This window comes from Euprymna scolopes, chromosome 38 (genome assembly GCF_053919585.1).
Source record: "Euprymna scolopes isolate OS-2025 chromosome 38, ASM5391958v1, whole genome shotgun sequence".
NCBI lineage: Eukaryota > Metazoa > Mollusca > Cephalopoda > Sepiida > Sepiolidae > Euprymna > Euprymna scolopes.
This window is the reverse complement of record NC_136519.1, coordinates 60486978-60508260: the sequence shown is the minus strand read 5'-3', so window position 1 is coordinate 60508260 and position 21283 is coordinate 60486978. Positions and strand designations below refer to the sequence as shown.

At 33.2% G+C, this 21283-nt stretch overlaps 1 protein-coding gene and 1 pseudogene across 3 annotated transcripts in view; both read right to left on the bottom strand.

Moving 5' to 3' along the window:
• Window positions 1-21283, bottom strand: part of LOC145263165 (uncharacterized) — a 1002407-nt gene that overhangs the window by 27992 nt on the left and 953132 nt on the right. For all 3 annotated transcript variants that reach the window (XM_080120191.1, XM_080120190.1, XM_080120192.1), the window contains one exon: window positions 18526-18633. In XM_080120191.1, coding sequence (XP_079976317.1) covers window positions 18526-18633 — 108 coding nt within the window. The remainder of the gene's footprint in view (window positions 1-18525; window positions 18634-21283) is intronic.
• LOC145263427 (U2 spliceosomal RNA) lies at window positions 7994-8121 on the bottom strand (annotated as a pseudogene).

The following is a 21283-nucleotide window of genomic DNA, read 5'->3' as shown; positions in this document are numbered from 1 at the left end:
CATAAGAGTAGTGGTTGGTGGACAGAAATCAGAGGCCCACAGTATTAATGTTAGAGTCCCTCAGGGGTCCATCCTGGGCCCAACTCTCTTCCTTGTCTACATCAATGATCTCCCAAAACATATACTTAAATCATTCGTTGATATCTATGCTGATGACACGACCATCTATGGCAACACATCAAAGGCCGTAAATGACAAAGTTCTCTCTGATTCTCTCTCCTCTGATCTTGAGCACGTGGTGCAGTGGGGGAAGTGGTGGCTGGTTACTTTTAATGCATCCAAAACCAAGCTTCTATCTTTACATCATCAATGCTCTGATCCCCATCTGGCATCAATTGAAATGGACGGCTCTCGTCTTGTGGAGGCTCCATGTTTTGACAAGCTTCATGGTTTGACCTTTACTCCTGATCTGAAATGGAACACATACATGAGGTCTGTTGCCAAGGATGCTGGGAAAATGGTGTGATCCTTCTACCGCTCCAGAAGATATCTCACTACTGATGCAATTCTCTATCTGTATAAAAGCCAAGTACGTTCAAGGATGGCGTACTGCTGCCATATCTGGGCAGGAGCTGCTAAAAGCAGCCTATCCTGCCTTGACAGAGTACAAAATAGACTTCGTGGCTTAGTGGGGATGCCCTTTTCTCTTCCCTGCAGCCTCTCTCCCTCAGAAGAGACGTTGCGAGCCTGTCTTTGTTTTATCGTTATTTCCATGGCAGGTGCTCGTCTGAGCTCCAATCGCTGGTCCCCCCTCACCAATCTCTCATGAAAAACACCCGTCTGGCTGAAACTACTGTCAATAATTTTCCCCACTCTTTATCAGTGCCTAAATCCAAATGTAGATTCCATGAGCAGAGCTTCTTTCTTAGAAGTGCACGATTGTGGAACTCTCTTCCGTTCGCCTGTTTCCCACCTGACTACAACTTGGATGTCTTCAAGTCCAACGTAAACAAATTCTTGACAAACCGCTCTCTTAAATAAGACACCCTATCAAATATCCAATACTAATGATTACTACGATACTATCTCATTGATTACTGTACACGCAATAACCCTTATCCCCGAGTGGCTTCCGGGCCTTGATAAGTGGTAATCTCCATGTAAAAAGAAAACAAAACAAATATGTTAACTAAAATTTATTGTACTCTTTATTTTTAATTCATATCTTAATTAAAACTGATTAGTTTAATGTCTCGGGTGAGAATAGAAAAATTCCTATTTCATTTCCGGTTTCAGTCATGCAAATGATTTACAGTTAAAATGTTATAAAACAAATAAAGTCTTTAAGTTTTAAATTTATTTCAAAGAAATAAATTACGCCCGGTGCTAAAATATTGAATTCATCAATCGTTTTTGTTAAAAAATACAACAAAAAACTGCCGTGAAAAATGCTTCTAACTTTAAAATATTTGGAAATATTCAATGAAAAATAAAAGAACGAACTGAAAAATATTCTTATATAGAAGTTGTTTGTTTTGCAGTAAAAATAAAATAAATAAAATGAAATATTCGACTTTCTTCGATAGAAAAAAAAAGAAGTTCCCTTCACTTTTGTTAGATTAAAATTATCCCAATGTGCCATTCTAATAATTATCCAAATAGGGAATTGTTCTCTCTCTTTAGAAGAAAATACACAGCCATATTTTTATGCCTATTAACATGAGCACGTGGTTAAACACAGGAAACATTTGGAAATGACGTCATGCTCTCATGTTCACTGGCCTCCTTCTCTCTCAATAGCCATGGCACAGCTTCCGTGGGTTGATGGGTAGAACTATCGACTGTCCACGTGATAATTCTAGGTTCAATCCTCGGTTTTGGAGAAGTGCTAGTCTAGCGGCACTATTAAGTTATGATACAATGAAACAGTACTGTATGTCAATGACTTCAAATATATTTTAAGCCCCACCCTCTTTGGGTAGAGCACTGTCGTAAATAATCTCACCCGCTACTTAATTGGCTGAAAAAATGCGAGGCTCACTGTTTGTTTGTAAATAAGTGGTTTGAGCACTATAAAAGTTGGAAATACTATTTAAAATACACGTGCGTACACTGCACAAGCGCTCTTATTATTATTATTATTATTATTATTATTATTATTGTCATCATCATCATCATTACTATTATCATAATAATAATAATAATAATAATAATAATAAATACTGGTGTAGACAAACATCGATTGGCAGCACACCAACTAGTTGTGAAGGGTCAGGAAGGATGGAAAGACCGAGGTGGGAGAGTACTAACCAGATTTCTACTGGAGTGTACGGTACAAATCTGGGGAGGCATTTTGTCACCCAAACCCCAGGAAACACTAACGGCCGATACCAACGAGAAATCAATGACAACGGCTGTTGTGATAAGATGCAATCATCCACACAAGTGGACAAGATGCAGAGAACACTGGGAATCGTGGGAAACTTGTTGTCACTCGGTCTCCAGGGAACCACAGGTTACTGCCAGTGAGCGGTCACTGATGATGGCTTGTGAGACAACTATTAATGAGTGAAGTAGAAGAAGAAGAAGAAGAAGAAGAAGAAGAAGAAATAATAATAATAATAATAATAATAATAATAATAATAATAATAATAATAATAATAATAATAATAATAACTAGCGGGACCTGTGGAAATTCCACAGCAGCATTTTTCATATGCAATATATTGTTGCTGGACATGCTGTGATCGTTCTGTTCAGCATGAATGAAGGCACAATCATATTATTCTAGTTTTTTATTAAAACTGTATCGCCCCCTTATTAAAATAATAACTTTGATATATTTCTAGGGCTAATTATTTCATTACAAACACATCGGTCAATTAACTCACATTTTATCATTTTTTTCATAATTATTGAATATGTTACTATATTCGAAAATAATTTTTCATAATTTCAACCCACATTATCGCCCCCTAAAATTTCAACCCACATTATAGCCCCTAAAATAAATTTCAACCCACATTATCGCCCCTAGTAAACTAAAATAAACAATTTGATATATTGTATCGGCTGATTATTTTATAAAAAAAACACAACTATCAATTAACTCTTATTTCATCATTTTTAATAATTCTTAGATATGGTACTAATTTTGACAATTTTTCATCATTTAAACTCACCATATCGCACATCTTACTAAAATAACTTTGATATATTGTCTAGGCTGATTATTTCATTACAAACACACACATCAATCAACTCACATTTCATAATTTTTCGTAATTCTTGGATATGTTACTAATTTCGACAATATTTTTTTTTTATAATTTAAACCAACGTTGTCGCCCAACCTTATTAAAATAATAACTTTAATACATTTTCTGGGCTGATTATTTCATTGCAAACACATCAATTAACCTCTATTTCATCATTTTTCATAATTCTTGGGTATGTTACTAATTTCGACAATCATTTTTCATAATTTATACCCATATTATCGCCCCCTCCTTAATAAAATAATAACTTTGAAATATTGTCTGGGCTTATTATTTTATTACAAACACACTAATGCATGACATCACATTTAATCATTTTTCATAATTCTTGAATATGTTACTAATTTCGACAACCATTTTTCATAATTTTAACCCACATTTTCGCTATACTAAATAATAATTTTGATATATTGTCTAGGATGATTATTTCCTTACAAACACACCAATCAACTCATATTTCATAATTTATTCGTAATTCTTGGATATGTTACTAATTTCGACAATAATTTTTCATAATTTAATCCCTCCTTATATCCTTCCCATTTACTTATAAAATAACTTTGATATATTGTCTAGGCTGATTATTGAATGAACACCAATCAATTAAATCACACTTCGTCATTTTTCGTAATTCTTGGATATGTTACTAATTTCCACAATAATGTTTTATAATTTAAACCATCCTCGTCGCTATCTCTTACTAAAAAAATTACTTTGATATATTGTCTGGGCTGATTATTTCATAAATTTTTTTAACCCACATTATCAACCCCCTACTACTAAAATAATAACTTTGATATATTATCTGGGATTATTATTTCATTTCAAACACACCAATCAATTAACTCACATTTCGTCATTTTTCATAATTCTTGGATATGTTACTAATGTCGACAATCATTTTTCATCATTTTAACCCACATCATCGCCCCACTTACTAAAATAATAACTTTGATATCGTGTCTGGTCTGATTATTTCATTGCAAACACACTAATGCATTAAATAACATATTATCATTTTTCATAATTCTTGGATATGTTACTAATTTCGACAATTATTTTTCATAATTTAAACCATCCTTATCGCCCTCTCTTACTAACATGATTACTTTGATATATTTCCTGGGCTGATTATTTTACTATAAACACACAATCGATTAACTCACATTTAATCTTTGTTCATAATCCTGGATTTTGACAATAATTTTTATAATTAAAGACCCACATTATGCCTCTCCCTCCTACTTATATAATATATTTGATATATTGTCTGGGCTTATAATATCATTACAAACACACCAATCAAGTAACTCACATTTCATCATTTTTCATAATTCTTGGATATGTTACTAATTTTGACAATAATTTTCATAACTTTTATCCACTATATCGCTTCCCCTTACTTAAATAATAACTTTGATATATTGCCTGGGTTGGTTATTTCATTACAAACAAATCAATCAATTCTAGGTATTCTCATAGTATATATGTTTCACCTATCTTATCCAATCCCGGGTGACGCCACATATTCTGCCAATATATATCATTCACCTATCTCATTCGATCCCGGGTGACACTGGGTATTCTGCTACTATATGTTTTCCATCTATTTCATTAAATACTGGGCGACACATTCTGATAGTCTATATTTGCACATCTCATTCAATCCCAGGACTGACTTCATATCCGAGACCCCACCGTTGAAAATATACATTAAAGAAAGTAATGTTTTAATCGTAAACTGTTTCAGTCATTTCCGGGACTGACTTTATATCCCCAACCCACTGCTAAAAATATACATGAAATAATGTAATGTCTAAATAGTAAACTGTTTCAGCCATTTCCGGAACCGACTTTAGGTCCCAAACCCACTGCTAAAAATATACATGAAATAATGTAATATTTAAATAGTAAACTGTTTCAGCCATTTCTGGAGCTGACTTATAATCCCCAACCCACTGTTGAAAATATACATGAAATAAAGTAATGTATAAATCGTGAACTTTTTCAGCCATTTCCGGGACCGACTTTTTATCTCCCATCCTACTGCTAAAAATATACATTAAATAAAAAGTAATGCCCAAAACGTAAATGGTTGCAGCCATTTCCAGAACCGACTTCATATTTCCCACTCCAATGTTAAAAATATACATTAAATAAAGTAATTTGTAATACGTAAACGGTTTCACCCATTTTCGGGACTGATTTACTATCACCCACCCCATTGTTAAAAATAAAGTAATGTTTAAATCGTAAATGGTTTGACCAATTTCCGGGACTGACTTCATATCCCGTAACCCACTGCTTAAAATATACTTGAAATAAACTAATGTTTAAATCATAAACTGTTTCCCACAATTATGTTTCCCTGATTATTTCCTTACAAACACACCAATAAATTATCTAATATTTCATCATTTATTTGTAATTCTTGGATATGTTACTAATTTCGACAATAATTTTTCATAATTTAATTCCTCCTTATCTCCTTCCCCTTTACTTATAAAATAACTTTGATATATTTTCTAGGCTGATTATTTTATTATAGACACACCAATTAATTAAATCACATTTCGTCATTTTTCGTAATTCTTGGATATATTACTAATTTCGACAATAATTTTTTATAATTTAAACCATCCTCGTCGCCCTCTCTTACTAAAAAATTACTTTGATATCTTGTCTGGGCTGATTATTTCATAAAAAACACAACAATCAATTAACTCACACTTAATCATTTTTCATAATTCTTGGATATGTTACTCATTTCGACAATTATTTTTAATATTTTTAAACCACTTTATCAACCCCCTACTACTAAAATAATAACTTTGATATATTATCTGGGATGATTATTTCATTTCAAACACACCAATCAATTAACTCACATTTCGTTATATTTCATAATTCTTGGATATGTTACTAATGTCGACAATCATTTTTCATCATTTTAACCACCACTATCGCCCCACATACTAAAATAATAACTTTGATGTATTGTCTGGTCTGATTATTTCATTGCAAACACACTAATGCATTAAATAACATATTACATTTTTCATAATTCTTGGATATGTTACTAATTTCGACAATTATTTTTCATAATTTAAACCATCCTTATCGCCCTCTCTTACTAACATGATTACTTTGATATATTTCCTGGGCTGATTATTTTACTATAAACACACAATCGATTAACTCACATTTAATCTTTGTTAATAATCCTGGATATGTTACTAATTTGGACAATAATTTTTATAATTAAAAACCCACATTATGCCTCTCCCTCCTACTTATATAATATATTTGATATATTGTCTGGGCTTATAATATCATTACAAACACACCAATCAAGTAACTCACATTTCATCATTTTTCATAATTCTTGGATATGTTACTAATTTTGACAATAATTTTCATAACTTTTATCCACTATGTCGCTTCCCCTTACTTAAATAATAACTTTGATATATTGCCTGGGTTGGTTATTTCATTACAAACAAATCAATCAATTCTAGGTATTCTCATAGTATATATGTTTCACCTATCTTATCCAATCCCGGGTGACGCCACATATTCTGCCAATATATATCATTCACCTATCTCATTCGATCCCAGGTGACACTGGGTATTCTGCTACTATATGTTTTCCATCTATTTCATTAAATACTGGGCGACACATTCTGATAGTCTATATTTGCACATCTCATTCAATCCCAGGACTGACTTCATATCCGAAACCCCACTGTTGAAAATATACATTAATGAAAGTAATGTTTTAATCGTAAACTGTTTCAGTCATTTCCGGGACTGACTTTATATCCCCAACCCACTGCTAAAAATATACATGAAATACTGTAAGGTCTAAATAGTAAACTGTTTCAGCCATTTCTGGAACTAACTACTGTTGAAAATATACATGAAATAAAGTAATGTATAAATCGTAAACTTTTTCAGCCATTTCCGGGACCGACTTCTTATCTCCCATCCTACTGTTGAAAATATACATTAAATAAAGTAATGCCCAAATGGTTCCAGCCATTTCCAAAACCAACTTCATATTTCCCACTCCAATGTTAAAAATATACATTAAATAAAGTAATGTATAATGCGTAAACGGTTTCACCTATTTTCGGGACTGATTTAATATCCCCCACCCCACTTTTAAAAATATACATGAAATAAAGTAATGTTTAAATCATAAATGGTTTGAGTAATTTCCAGGATGGACTTCATATCCCGTAAGCCACTGCTTAAAATATACTTGAAATAAAGTAATGTTTAAATCATAAACTGTTTCAGCAGCTTTTTTAAAGTAATACATAAAAACATTAACACAGTTAGAGATTAGGCAACCATTGCTTCAACATGTATTTCTGAGTGTAGTATCAGTTTCAGCATTCCAGCAACTTAAATCCCCCCTTTTTTGGTCTTGGTTAATGGAGGAGAAATCCTTCATTACTGATACAATTTTTATTTTCGTTATTGACCAGAGTGCTCCTTTTGGGGAGCTGGTTTCCTCCTAAATTTATAACCGACCTCATGTCCAATTCCGTCCTTGTGGGGAAGCAAGTAAACAAAAAAAATAATCAGAACGGACATTTTCCAGGGCATTTTATAATTAATCAGAAGTGACATCTCCAGGGCATTTTGTAATTAAATCAGAAATAACTATTTCCAGTTACTTTTTTTAATATTAAAACTTTGTTACCTTAAACATAGTACCTATTCACAATGCCTCCCCACGGGACAGATTTAGACACCAGGGTCGTTTTTTAATGTGGAGAAAAAATTATCTTAGTCGTAAAGGATTTCTCTTCCACTAAAAGAGAAGAAATTGAAATGTAGCACCTGAAGAATAGATACTACACTTTGATCTTAGCCAAAAGGCCAAGAAAGACAAATCATTTTTATTAGCTTTGCCTCAACAGCGACACCATTCTATTTTTATATTTCAATTTCCTTTTCAAGGGTTTTATTTGGAATATTCCTTTTTGGAATATTCCACTTTCCTTTTTTAGGGATGCACAGCATGATAACGGACGGAGCGATAAGCGTAATAATATAATGATACTACTAATAATTTGATTTCGTTTATCTCTCTGGAAAAGTATGAGATTCATTTCCAGAGAATTTCCCTCAATCCCAAACTAAGAGCTTCAAAGATCAAGGGTTTTCCTAAGGATGTTGGTGCTACCTACAATTGTAGAGGTCTAAAAGCCGCCTAAAACATCGGAAATTTGTAGTTTTATCAATTGTCCTTCAAGACGACTTGATACTACTACTATGATCAAGATTATTTGTGTTTTAACCCTGTGTATACGCCTTATCTCCAAGGCCAATGGAGTATAATTGCTTCACTTCTCATTCTCTTTCTCTCTCACATTCCTGTCCCAGGGTACTGTGAAGTCTACAATCTGCCAGTTTGAGACTTTGTCAATGACGACCAAATTCAGACGATTATGTTCCAATTGCTTGGTCGTTATGAAACTTTTGTCCCACCATACCTCTACCTTGCCATCCTCACTTGTTCTTATTTCATCAGGCACCTCCTCAAACCATGTTCCAGCACATTTCACCCCAACCTTCTTACACACTTCCCAATATATCCGGAGTCCCATACGATCGTGTCTTTTGCGGTACTCTCTCTGGACCAGTCCACTACACCCTGCTGCAAGATGCGCAATTGACTCTGAGGTCTTACCACAAATCCGGCATTCTGCATCAAAGTCCTCTCCTAGAACCACTTTTTTTGAACAATCATTTTCCTAATGCCTGCTCTTGTGCTGCACAAACAAAAGCTTCAGTACTCTTAGCCAGATACACAGCTTTAAGCCATTGCCATGATCTTTCATCAGCCACTTCTGCTATATCCTGGAAGAACCTTCCAGGCATTTTCTTCCTAGCCAGTTCCTCTGCCCTTTCTCTATCCATACGTTTCACATAATCAGCCTTGGTCTCACATACCGCCACTTTATTGGCCGCAACCTTAAGTATCCACTCCTCACTTCTAACCACATGCTCCTTCAATGACATCTCCACGGTTCTAACACAATCATTTACACTTTTCAATCCTCTCCCACCGTCTTTCCTCTACGCTACCTTACTTTGAATGTGAAATATACGAAACATTGCTAAAACTTTTCTTGTTTTGATATCCATGGCATGCAACTCCTTGTCAGACCATGCTAAAATTCCTGCATTGTATCTCAAAACACTGACTACCCATGCGTTTACTGCTTTCATTAGGTTTCCTCAATACACTTTCGACTTTGCAATTAGTTTCACTCTTCTAAGATACTCCTTCCTAACTTTTTCCTTCATTTCTCTGTTCATGATTCTTACACCCTCCAGAACTCTCAAATACTTATACCTGTATCTTCTATTTCTTTCATGATTTCTCCATTTGGCAGCACTATTCCATTCGAATGAACATTTACTCAGACGAGTATCACCAGTACCGCGCATTTACTAATCCCAAACTCCATCCCAGTGTCTTCTGGGTATGTCCTCACAAGTTCTGCCAGTGTCTCCATTTCCTTTTCATTTCTACCGAATATTTTCAAATCATCCATAAACAGTAGATGGTTGAGGCGTCTGTCACCAGATCCAAAGTTATACCCCAATTTTTCTCTCTTCAAGAGGATGCTCAATGGCATCATTATCATTACAAAAAGAAGTTGCGATAACGAATCTCCTTGGAATATTCCACGTTTAATGCCAACCTGCCCCATCTCCTCTCTGTTTGCTGTCAGCACCGTTTTCCTTTGGGCTATACTTGTCTCCAAAAGTCCTTCCACATTCTCAGCAATCTTAAGCCTTTCTATAATCAATCCATGCTACGCTCAGATTCCTCTTCTTCTTCTTTGCATCCTGCATTATTGCTTTATCAATTAGTAGTTCCTCTTTGGTACCGCTCGAGCCTTTCCGACACTCCTTCTGTTCATCAGGAAAAACACCATTACTCTCAAGATGTTCATAAATTTTCTCCGCAAAGATTCCAGTCATCAGTTTGCATATCAGTGGCAGACATGTAATTGGTCTATAATTATTGGCATCTATTCCCTTTGCAGGATCTTTCCTAATCAGTGTTGTTCTTCTCTTTACAAGCCAATAAGAGACGTATCCTGACTCTACGATCCTTTGCAGGGAAGCAGCTATAGGTGGATAAAGGCATGGAAACTGTTTAAACCAGAAGTTCATCACTCCATCTTGACCAAATGCCTTCCAGTTTGTCATCCTTCATATGCCAGCCTTAACGGCATCAATGGTTATCTCAACGTTCTTCATCTGCTGCATTCCTGATAGCTTTTCTCTTGACCTCTCCCAACCAGCTAGCCTTCTCATTATATCACTCTTCGACAGACCAAATCCTACTCCAGAACTTCCTGGCATCTTTTGCATTTGGAGTGTTGTTATTTCCCGCCTGTTTACTACCATTTAATTCTTTATACAGCTGAGAATGATTGTTCTGGAAAAAGATTGTTCTGCCGAAACGCATCACTTTTTCCAACAAAGTTCCGAATTTTCATACCACCAGTGTGGATCTTCTCTTTCAACATTGTTAGAACGGTCATCGTTCCCTTTTCCAGCAATCTATACCTCCTTTCAAGCTCGTCCTTGGCTTTCTGTCCTATATTAACTCCTTTTCTTATTTCTTCGATTCTACCAATGTTTTCTACCACCGTTCAATACTTACTTCAAGCCGCCTCTGCTAGTGTGGTCTTTTATCCGTAATTTCTCCCCTTTTCTCCTGTATTACTATTACCACCACCAGCAACAATAGAAATAAAATCTACAATGATAATAGTAACACTAATATCGATAGTAATAATAACAACAACAATAGCAACAACAATAGCAATGACAGCAAAAACATCTACAACAACAGCTACAGCAATAATAAAAACATACCACCACTGCTACCACCACCACCACTACTACTAATACTAATAAAAATAATAGGAACAATAGTAAAAACAATAAAGGAGTGGAATTTTTCCCCTTTTTCTCCTTTTTTCCTTTCTTTTCCTCTTCTTCCCCCCTCCATTCTCTTTTTCTTTCACCCTTTTTTCCCTTTTCCCCTTCCTTTTCTTCGTCAATACGAACAGTGAAATCCCAACAGAAGACAAGGCACAAATTTACACATCTCTAAAGTAAATAAAATAAACAAATCCTTTACATAAAAAAACTCTCCGGAAAAATGCTTTTCTTGTCTTTCGTATTAGTTCAAACAGTTCCCAAAAATATCATGCATTTTTCTACAGCGACGACGACGATGATGGCAAGGCACAAATTTACACATTTTTACGAGTAAATAAAATAAACAAATCCTTTACATACGAAAAGCCTCTCCGGAAAAACAAACTAATAATAATACAGGGTGACCCATCACCCCCAAAACGGGCCCCAACTCTAATTAGGCCCCGTTTCTTAGTGTTTTGTCCGAATGAAATCAAACTTTTGTCATAGTTTATTATATTCAAAACGTCACATCAAAACACTAGGGTCTTTGGACTTTTTTCTCCTTTCTACAGCATATGTTCTAGATGACCTCCATTTAACTTTTTTTGGGGTCACCCTGTAATAATAATAATAATAATAATAATAATGATAATAATAATGATAATAATAATAACAACAACAACAACAACAACAACAACAACAACAACAACAACAACAACAATAATGATGATGATAACAACAACAACAATAATAGTAATAATAATAATGATAATAATAATAATAATAATGATGATAACAACAACAACAATAATAATAATAATAATGATAATATTAATAATAATAATAATAATGATGATAACAACAACAACAACAATAATAATAATAATAATGATAATAATGATGATAATAATAATAATAATAATAATGATAATATTAATAATAATAATGATGAGAACAACAACAACAACAATAATAATAATGATAATAATAATAATAATGATAATAATAATAATAATAATAACAATGATGATAACAACAACAACAATAATAATAATAATAAGAAGAAGAAGAAGAATAATATTAATGATAATAATGATAATAACAACAACAACAACAACAACAATAATAATAATAATAATAATAATAATAATAATAATAATAATAATAATAATAATAATAATAATGATAAAAACAATAATAATAATAATCATGATAATAATGATGTCCCTTCCCAAAGTCACCACCACCATAGTGGATTTTTCCTATATTTTCTTAGTTTTTAACCAATATTCACATTATGGTATAACTGTCTTTTAATAGTTATGTGAACTTCATTTCCGTATTCATGTATTCTGCACTGATATGAAAATGAAGACTATAGCAAAGTATAGGATTCCTAACAATGTAACTGGTTAAAATACGCTATACATTTTGATTAAACACATGGGGAGAAAAATGGACATATAAGAACAGAAAACCAAAACTTTAAATATAATTTCTGTATTTAAAGTAATAGTTATTTAAATATTTAAACATATAATCTTGTGGGGGAAAATCTAGCTTTCCAATAAGGGGCACTCTGGACAGAAACAAAAATAATCTCAGTCATGAAAGATTTTTCCTCCACCGACCGAAGACAGAGAAAGTGAAGTATAGCATCAGAACAGATATTACACTGTGATTTTGTCCCGAAGGCCAAGAAATGTTTGTGTTTAATATGTTTCTTAAATTGTTTGTTTCCTAAATTTATAATTCAGTTTTATCATTAGATTGTATATTGCTTTAAAAGTACGTAATTTTACATAGATAATATTTATATTTTATATTGAATAAAGTTCAGTTTCATTATTAATCGAATTGTGTTCCTTCTATTTTCTTTTTTAACATGTTTTAAGTCTCTTTTTAAAAATGCCCTCATATAGTATCGACAGTGATAGTTTGACAAATCTTACCATTTTCAGTTAACATGCCTTCTATATCTCGGCGGCCGTAGCTGTGCTCGCAAATAACCTCAACAAATGTCTATTTCAAACAAACATTCGCCCACCACTTTTATAGTGCTCAAACCGCTTATTTACAAACAAACAGCGAGCCTCGCATTTTTCAGCCAATTAAGTAGCAGGTGAGATTATTTACGACAGTGCTCTACCCAAAGAAAAAAGGCTTATATATATATATATATATATATATATATATATATATATATATATATATATATATATATATATATATATAACAGTGTCGATCGCTTTATTGAAGATTAGTAAAATATAAATATTTCATGTAAAATACGTAAAATTGTAACATGCAACCAAAAAGCTTTCTTTAAGTTTAGTTCTTTCCCAAAATTTTCTTCAAATTCATGGCATTTTATTTATTATCAAAAAAATTTTACTCTCCATCGCTTTATTGCAGATCTCTTACGATGTCAAAAAATCAAGCGAATAAAGGTTATCAAAAAGCAAAGGGTGGTTACTGAACTCACAGAATGGTTTGTCCATCAAAATTTTAGCCACGGACCTGGAATGAGATCTAAAAACTTTGGTTGCATTCTTGAACAACCCGAACACCAAATCCAGAAAATCAAGAGAAACCTTGGGAAAATTCGTAGAGAATCATCCCAAACACAAACAGCACCAGTGCTTTCGTTTTTGCAAAAGCAGGAATCGCTCCATACCCGATATAATGTGTTGAATTAGATTGCAAGGAACATCAAACCTTTTACAATGCCTCCATTGAGCAAACAACAGGGAAAAATGAATGGCTTAGGCACAGAATTACATGAAAATGGGTTTCCAACAGGTCCTATTTAGAGATGGGACCCACGCTACTCTTGACGGTCCGGATAGATGGACCAAAGTTTTAAACCCGAACAGAACTCCGACTCGTTACAGAGTTCATCGCCAACAAGGAGGTGGAGGCATGTTTTCGCCGGGAATCATTGGGGATAAGTTGGTTGGACCATCCCGAGCGCCAGCAATGCATACGCGGCCTTTTTGGGTAATTATTTGGCGACTAGATGACCTACCATTGTCACGCCGCTTTCAGATGGTTTTTATATATGACAATGTACCATTCCATTCTGAAGGGGCGACTGCATCCTTCCTTGAATCTATGGAATTCGTTGGGAAAACTCTCATGATCTGACCACCGTGTTCTCCAGACCTTAACCCCATTGAATATCTCTGGTCAATATTAAAAAGAGGAGTTTATGAGGGAGGAGAGCAATTTACTTCAAAGGATGCCTTGTGGAGGAACATAGTTGATGTTGCTTTAACTTACTCCTTTTAAGATCAAGGAATTGATTTCCTCGTGGGACAAAAGGTTGTTTTAAGTTATTTAAAAATGGTGGATATGTCGATAAATAATTCATTTATCTGAGGCCCATACCTAGGATATGTTTTTGTTTATGATTCTCTGACAGAAAAATATAATAAAAAGTAAAGTTTGCAACATTGTATTTTTGCCTTAAAGCAACATTTTAAGAGACCTGCAATAAAGACAGTGGAAATTCGTCGATAAAGAATAAAATGCAGATTAGTAAAATATCAATATTTCACTAAATATACGTCACGTATATTAAGTGAAATAGTGATATTTTACTAATCTGCAATAAAGCGATTGACAAAGTATTTTTTTTTTACACAGTGATCACCACTTATCAAGGCCCGGAAGCCACTCAGGGATAAGGGTTATTGCAAATACATTACGTTAGTGTGGAGATTTAATGAAGTGTTTACTTAAGGGGGCGGTTCATTAGGAATTTGTTAACATTGGACTTGAAGACATCCACGTTGTAGTCCGGTGGGAAGCAGGCAGACGGAACAGAGTTCCACAGGCGTGCAGTTCTAAGAAAGAAGCTTTGTTCATGGAATCCGCGTTTTGATTTAGGCACAGATATAGAGTGGGGAAAATTTTTCACAGTGGATTCAGCTAGACGGGTGTTTTTCATGAAAGATTGGCGAGGGAGGACCAGAGATTGGAGTTCAGACGAGCACCTGCCATGGAAATAACGATAAAACAAGGATAGGCTCGCAACGTCTCTTCTGTGGGAGAGAGGTTGCAGGGTAGAGAAAAGAGCATCCGCCACTAAGCCACGAAGTCTATTTTGTATTCTGTCAAGGCAGGATACGCTTTTTTTAGCAGTTCCTGCCCAGATATGGCAGCAGTATTCCATCCTTGGACGTACTTGGCTTTTATATAGATAGAGAATTGCATCAGTAGTGAGATATCTTCTGGAGCGGTAGAAGGATCCCACCATCTTTCCAGCGACCTTGGCAACAGACTTGATGTACGTGTTCCATTTCAGATCAGGAGTAAAGGTCAAACCCAGAAGCTTGTCAAAACACGGGGCCTCACCCAGACGAGAGCCATCCATCACAATTGATGCCAGATGGGGATCAGAGCGTTGGCAACCTGAACTATCATTTAAGCTTCAGCCTCTGTCCCATCGACGAAATGCTGCATCTCTCTGCCTGTTCTACAAGTATTTTAATATATATATATATATATATATATATATATATATATATATATATATATATATATATATATATATATATATATAACAATCCGATTTGAGATAAATGATTATTAGAAATATTATTTCAAGAGTTACAGACGAGAAAATAAAGAAAAAAAATTAAATAGAAGTCGTTGATTAGTTTACAGCTGTCAACATTGTCTCATAATAAAATCAAGCATTCAAATTATTTTATGATATAAATGATGTATATTAAAAACGTCCAACATATATCTGACGAAGGAAAATATATACATATATACATGGGAATAGAGTTCTAGTTTTTGCTTAAAACAACTAAACAATTATTTTCTTTTAAATGATCGTTTTAAATCATACATTTTTCTTTGATTACTACTAAAAGGACGAAAATTCAATCGGTCTCGTCAGTAGTTGGGAGTTGATACTGTAGAAAATGCATTTTCACAAAGAAATGGTTTACGAATGTTTATAAAAAGTTCCTCATCAAAACAAACTATTCATTTTTAGAGCGACTGAACAATTAACATAAAATAATTATTATAACATTGTTTCCAAAAAAAACTAAAAAAATATTTGAGATTTTTTTATTTAGTGAAATTGTTCTGAGTTGAGAGAGAGAGAGAGAGAGAGAGAGAGAGAGAGAGAGAGAGAGAGAGAGAGAGAGGGGGGAGCACTTCTCCGGTATAATACCTTTCGTACTTTGTAACAAATACTGATTAAATTTATTTTAATTCAATTTTCACCTCAAACAATGCACAGTGCCACTTTAAATAGGGGGGTACTATCGGGGACATGAGTTGCAGGGATATTATGTAGGGAGATGTCTTTTCACATTACACTGGAACTTCTGCATGCCAGTACAGTTGAGGAAGCAGGAACCCAGAAGGGAGTTCTAAAGTCTAGCAGTTCTGGGGAAGAAACTATTGGAGTAGAAAGTTTTCTTACATGTAGGGATCTCAACTGTGTAGGCGTGGTACTTAGCCACTTGTTGGGTTTATCGGAGATATTTATGTCGAGGGGGTATAAGGGCAAGAGCCTTCGCGATTAAAATACTTGTAGAACAGGCAGAGAGATGCAGCATTTCGTCGATGGGACAGAGGCTGAAGCTTAGATGATAGTTCAGGACATATCAGGTTGCCAACTCTTTTTGAACCCTGTCCAGGAAGGAGAGACTAGTAGCAAATGCACCAGACCAAATGTGACAACAATACTCTATACATGGACGAATATGACCCTATAGACGAACAGGATACTTTCAGGCGTAAGGGGCTTTCTAGCACGGTAGTGAGAAGCCACCTTCTTCGCACCGGCCTTGGCAATGCTTTCAATATATCTGTTCCAACTCATATTGCTTGTGAACGCTAGACTGAGGAGTTTCAGGTAATGTGTTTTTGGCCATTGCTATTGCTGATAGAGAAGGTTTCTTGTAATTATTGAAGGAAACAAGATAAGTCTTAGCGGCATTGAATGTGACCATCCATTTATGTACCCATTTCACTCCAGATTTGAGGTCCTTCTCCAGTGTTTCTGCCATTTTCTTAGATATGTGTTCATTTGTTTTCCCCTCACGCTTGTTATAGAGCGTGGTGTCATCAGCAAATATATACCCATCTCAAAGACAATTTTATCAGAGTAGTCATTTATGAACATTAAATGGACATTAAAGGTCCAAGGATAGACCCCTGAGGTACTCCGGCATCTATATCATATTGTTTAGATGTACGACCGTCGAGAAAAAAAACTGGATTCTTCTCTTACTTTAGAAGGATTTAATATTTTTCCTGTCAAAAGCGTTAGATATATCTAGGGCTACTGCTCTACCCTCCCCTGCTTTGTTCAGTGAATGGTATATACCTTCAGAGATTACAATTATATCTGCTGTGGAACAAGCTTGCCTAAATCTATATTGTTCGTCAGTCAGAAATTAGCAGCTGTAAGGTGATGGACTAGAGCTTAATTAATTATAGACGAAAAGCGGGAAGAGGCTAATGGGCCGATAATTTAATGGGTCTGTTCTTTCGCCATAATTCTTGAAAACTAGTACAACAAAAGCAGTTTTCCAGCAGTCAGGAAAGCAAGATTCATTAATGATATTTGTTGTAAAGTTTGGAGAGAACTGGAGCAACCTCGGCGGAGCATTATTTTTAATAGCACAGCCGTGGTGAGATCGGGTCCTTATGCTTTTGAGGTGTCTAGGCTTTTTATGATAACATACATCATCTAATGTAGCGTCTGTCCGCAAAGGAAAGTCAGGGAGGGAGTGGTTTGCTGGGTCCAAGGTGGAGTTTGAGGAAAACCGACTGGCAAGCATGTTAACCTTCTCAGTTGCCGTGCAAATAACATCATGATTGTTTGATAGTGGGGGAATTGTTGATTGCCCAATATTTACTACACTATTTTAAATTTTCCAAAAATCATGGGTTCCTAATTTCTGTGCTTCGATGCGTTTTCTGGTAGTTTCAGTATGTTCTCTATTAGTTGTCGCTATTTCTTTCTTACGATTATTTCTAGCTTCTATTTGCACTTATTTTAGAATTCAATTTTGCTGCTTTTCTATTTAGGGTGCGTTTTTACTGATAACGAGAAATGACAGTAGTAAAGTGGATATCAATGTTCGAACCACGTTTGTTCCACCTTCATGTGTTCTTTTTTACTTATTTTTACATATCAAACATTGGCTGTGGAAGGGGTACAACAATCTCTGGTCCAGCTGCAAAAACAGAAAAACAACCACTTCTCTATATGTTCGCCACGTTACATAAACAAAAATTATGATGTATTTTTTCTTCAAAAACTGAACAACAAAGTTGTAGTTGATAGGAAGCGTTCACTCTTTACCTCCATGTATGTGGCGTATGTCGGTAAGGCAAGTGGCACAGAATAGTATTTCCCGGAAACAAAATGGCGCCGGTAATTTGGTATCGAATGCGCTTTGCTATAAGAAACCTGGAAAAGAAAGATAAATAAATCGAAAGGCAAATGAAGTGAATTCATAAGCATTAACAGAAGAAATAATAATTGGAATGAAATCATAAGAATTAACAAAAGAAATAATAATTGGAATGAAATCATTAGCATTAACAGAAGAAATAATAATTGGAATGAAATCATAAGAATTAACAAAAGAAATAATAATTGGAATGAAATCATTAGCATTAACAGAAGAAATAATAATTGGAATGAAATCATTAGCATTAACAGAAGAAATAATAATTGGAATGAAATCATTAGCATTAACAGAAGAAATAATAATTGGAATGAAATCATTAGCATTAACAGAAGAAATAATAATTGGAATGAAATCATTAGCATTAACAGAAGAAATAATAATTGGAATGAAATCATAAGCATTAACAGAAGAAATAATAATTGGAATGAAATCATAAGCATAACCAGAAGAAATAATAATTGGAATGAATTCATTAGCATTAACAGAAGAAATAATAATTGGAATGAACTCATTAGCATTAACAGAAGAAATAATAATTGGAATGAAATCATTAGCATTAACAGAAGAAATAATAATTGGAATGAAATCATTAGCATTAACAGAAGAAATAATAATTGGAATGAAATCATTAGCATTAACAGAAGAAATAATAATTGGAATGAAATCATTAGCATTAACAGAAGAAATAATAATTGGAATGAAATCATTAGCATTAACAGAAGAAATAATAATTGGAATGAAATCATTAGCATTAACAGAAGAAATAATAATTGGAATGAATTCATTAGCATTAACAGAAGAAATAATAATTGGAATGAATTCATTAGAATTAACAGAAGAAATAATAATTGGAATGAAATCATTAGCATTAACAGAAGAAATAATAATTGGAATGAAATCATTAGCATTAACAGAAGAAATAATAATTGGAATGAAATCATTAGCATTAACAGAAGAAATAATAATTGGAATGAACTCATTAGCATTAACAGAAGAAATAATAATTGGAATGAAATCATTAGCATTAACAGAAGAAATAATAATTGGAATGAAATCATTAGCATTAACAGAAGAAATAATAATTGGAATGAAATCATTAGCATTCACAGAAAAAATAATAATTGGAATGAAATCATTAGCATAAACAGAAGAAATAATAATTGGAATGAACTCATTAGCATTAACAGAAGAAATAATAATTGGAATGAAATCATTAGCATTAACAGAAGAAATAATAATTGGAATGAAATCATTAGCATTAACAGAAGAAATAATAATTGGAATGAAATAATTAGCATTAACAGAAAAAATAATAATTGGAATGAACTCATTAGCATTAACAGAAGAAATAATAATTGGAATGAAATCATTAGCATTAACAGAAGAAATAATAATTGGAATGAAATCATTAGCATAAACAGAAGAAATAATAATTGGAATGAAATCATAAGCATAACCAGAAGAAATAATAATTGGAATGAATTCATTAGCATTAACAGAAGAAATAATAATTGGAATGAACTCATTAGCATTAACAGAAGAAATAATAATTGGAATGAAATCATTAGCATTAACAGAAGAAATAATAATTGGAATGAAATCATTAGCATTAACAGAAGAAATAATAATTGGAATGAAATCATTAGCATTAACAGAAGAAATAATAATTGGAATGAAATCATTAGCATTAACAGAAGAAATAATAATTGGAATGAAATCATTAGAATTAACAGAAGAAATAATAATTGGAATGAAATCATTAGCATTAACAGAAGAAATAATAATTGGAATGAATTCATTAGCATTAACAGAAGAAATAATAATTGGAATGAAATCATTAGAATTAACAGAAGAAATAATAATTGGAATGAAATCATTAGCATTAACAGAAGAAATAATAATTGGAATGAAATCATTAGCATTAACAGAAGAAATAATAATTGGAATGAAATCATTAGCATTAACAGAAGAAATAATAATTGGAATGAACTCATTAGCATTAACAGAAGAAATAATAATTGGAATGAAATCATTAGCATTAACAGAAGAAATAATAATTGGAATGAAATCATTAGCATTAACAGAAGAAATAATAATTGGAATGAAATCATTAGCATTAACAGAAAAAATAATAATTGGAATGAAATCATTAGCATAAACAGAAGAAATAATAATTGGAATGAACTCATTAGCATTAACAGAAGAAATAATAATTGGAATGAAATCATTAGCATTAACAGAAGAAATAATAGTTGGAATTAAATCATTAGCATTAACAGAAGAAATAATAATTGGAATGAAATCATTAGCATTAACAGAAGAAATAATAATTGGAATGAAATCATTAGCATTAACAGAAGAAATAATAATTGGAATGAAATCATTAGCATTAACAGAAGAAATAATAATTGGAATGAAATCATTAGCATTAACAGAAGAAATAATAATTGGAATGAAATCATTAGCATTAACAGAAGAAATAATAATTGGAATGAAATCATTAGCATTAACAGAAGAAATAATAATTGGAATGAAATCATTAGCATTAACAGAAGAAATAATAATTGGAATGAAATCATTAGCATTAACAGAAGAAATAATAATTGGAATGAAATCATTAGCATTAACAGAAGAAATAATAATTGG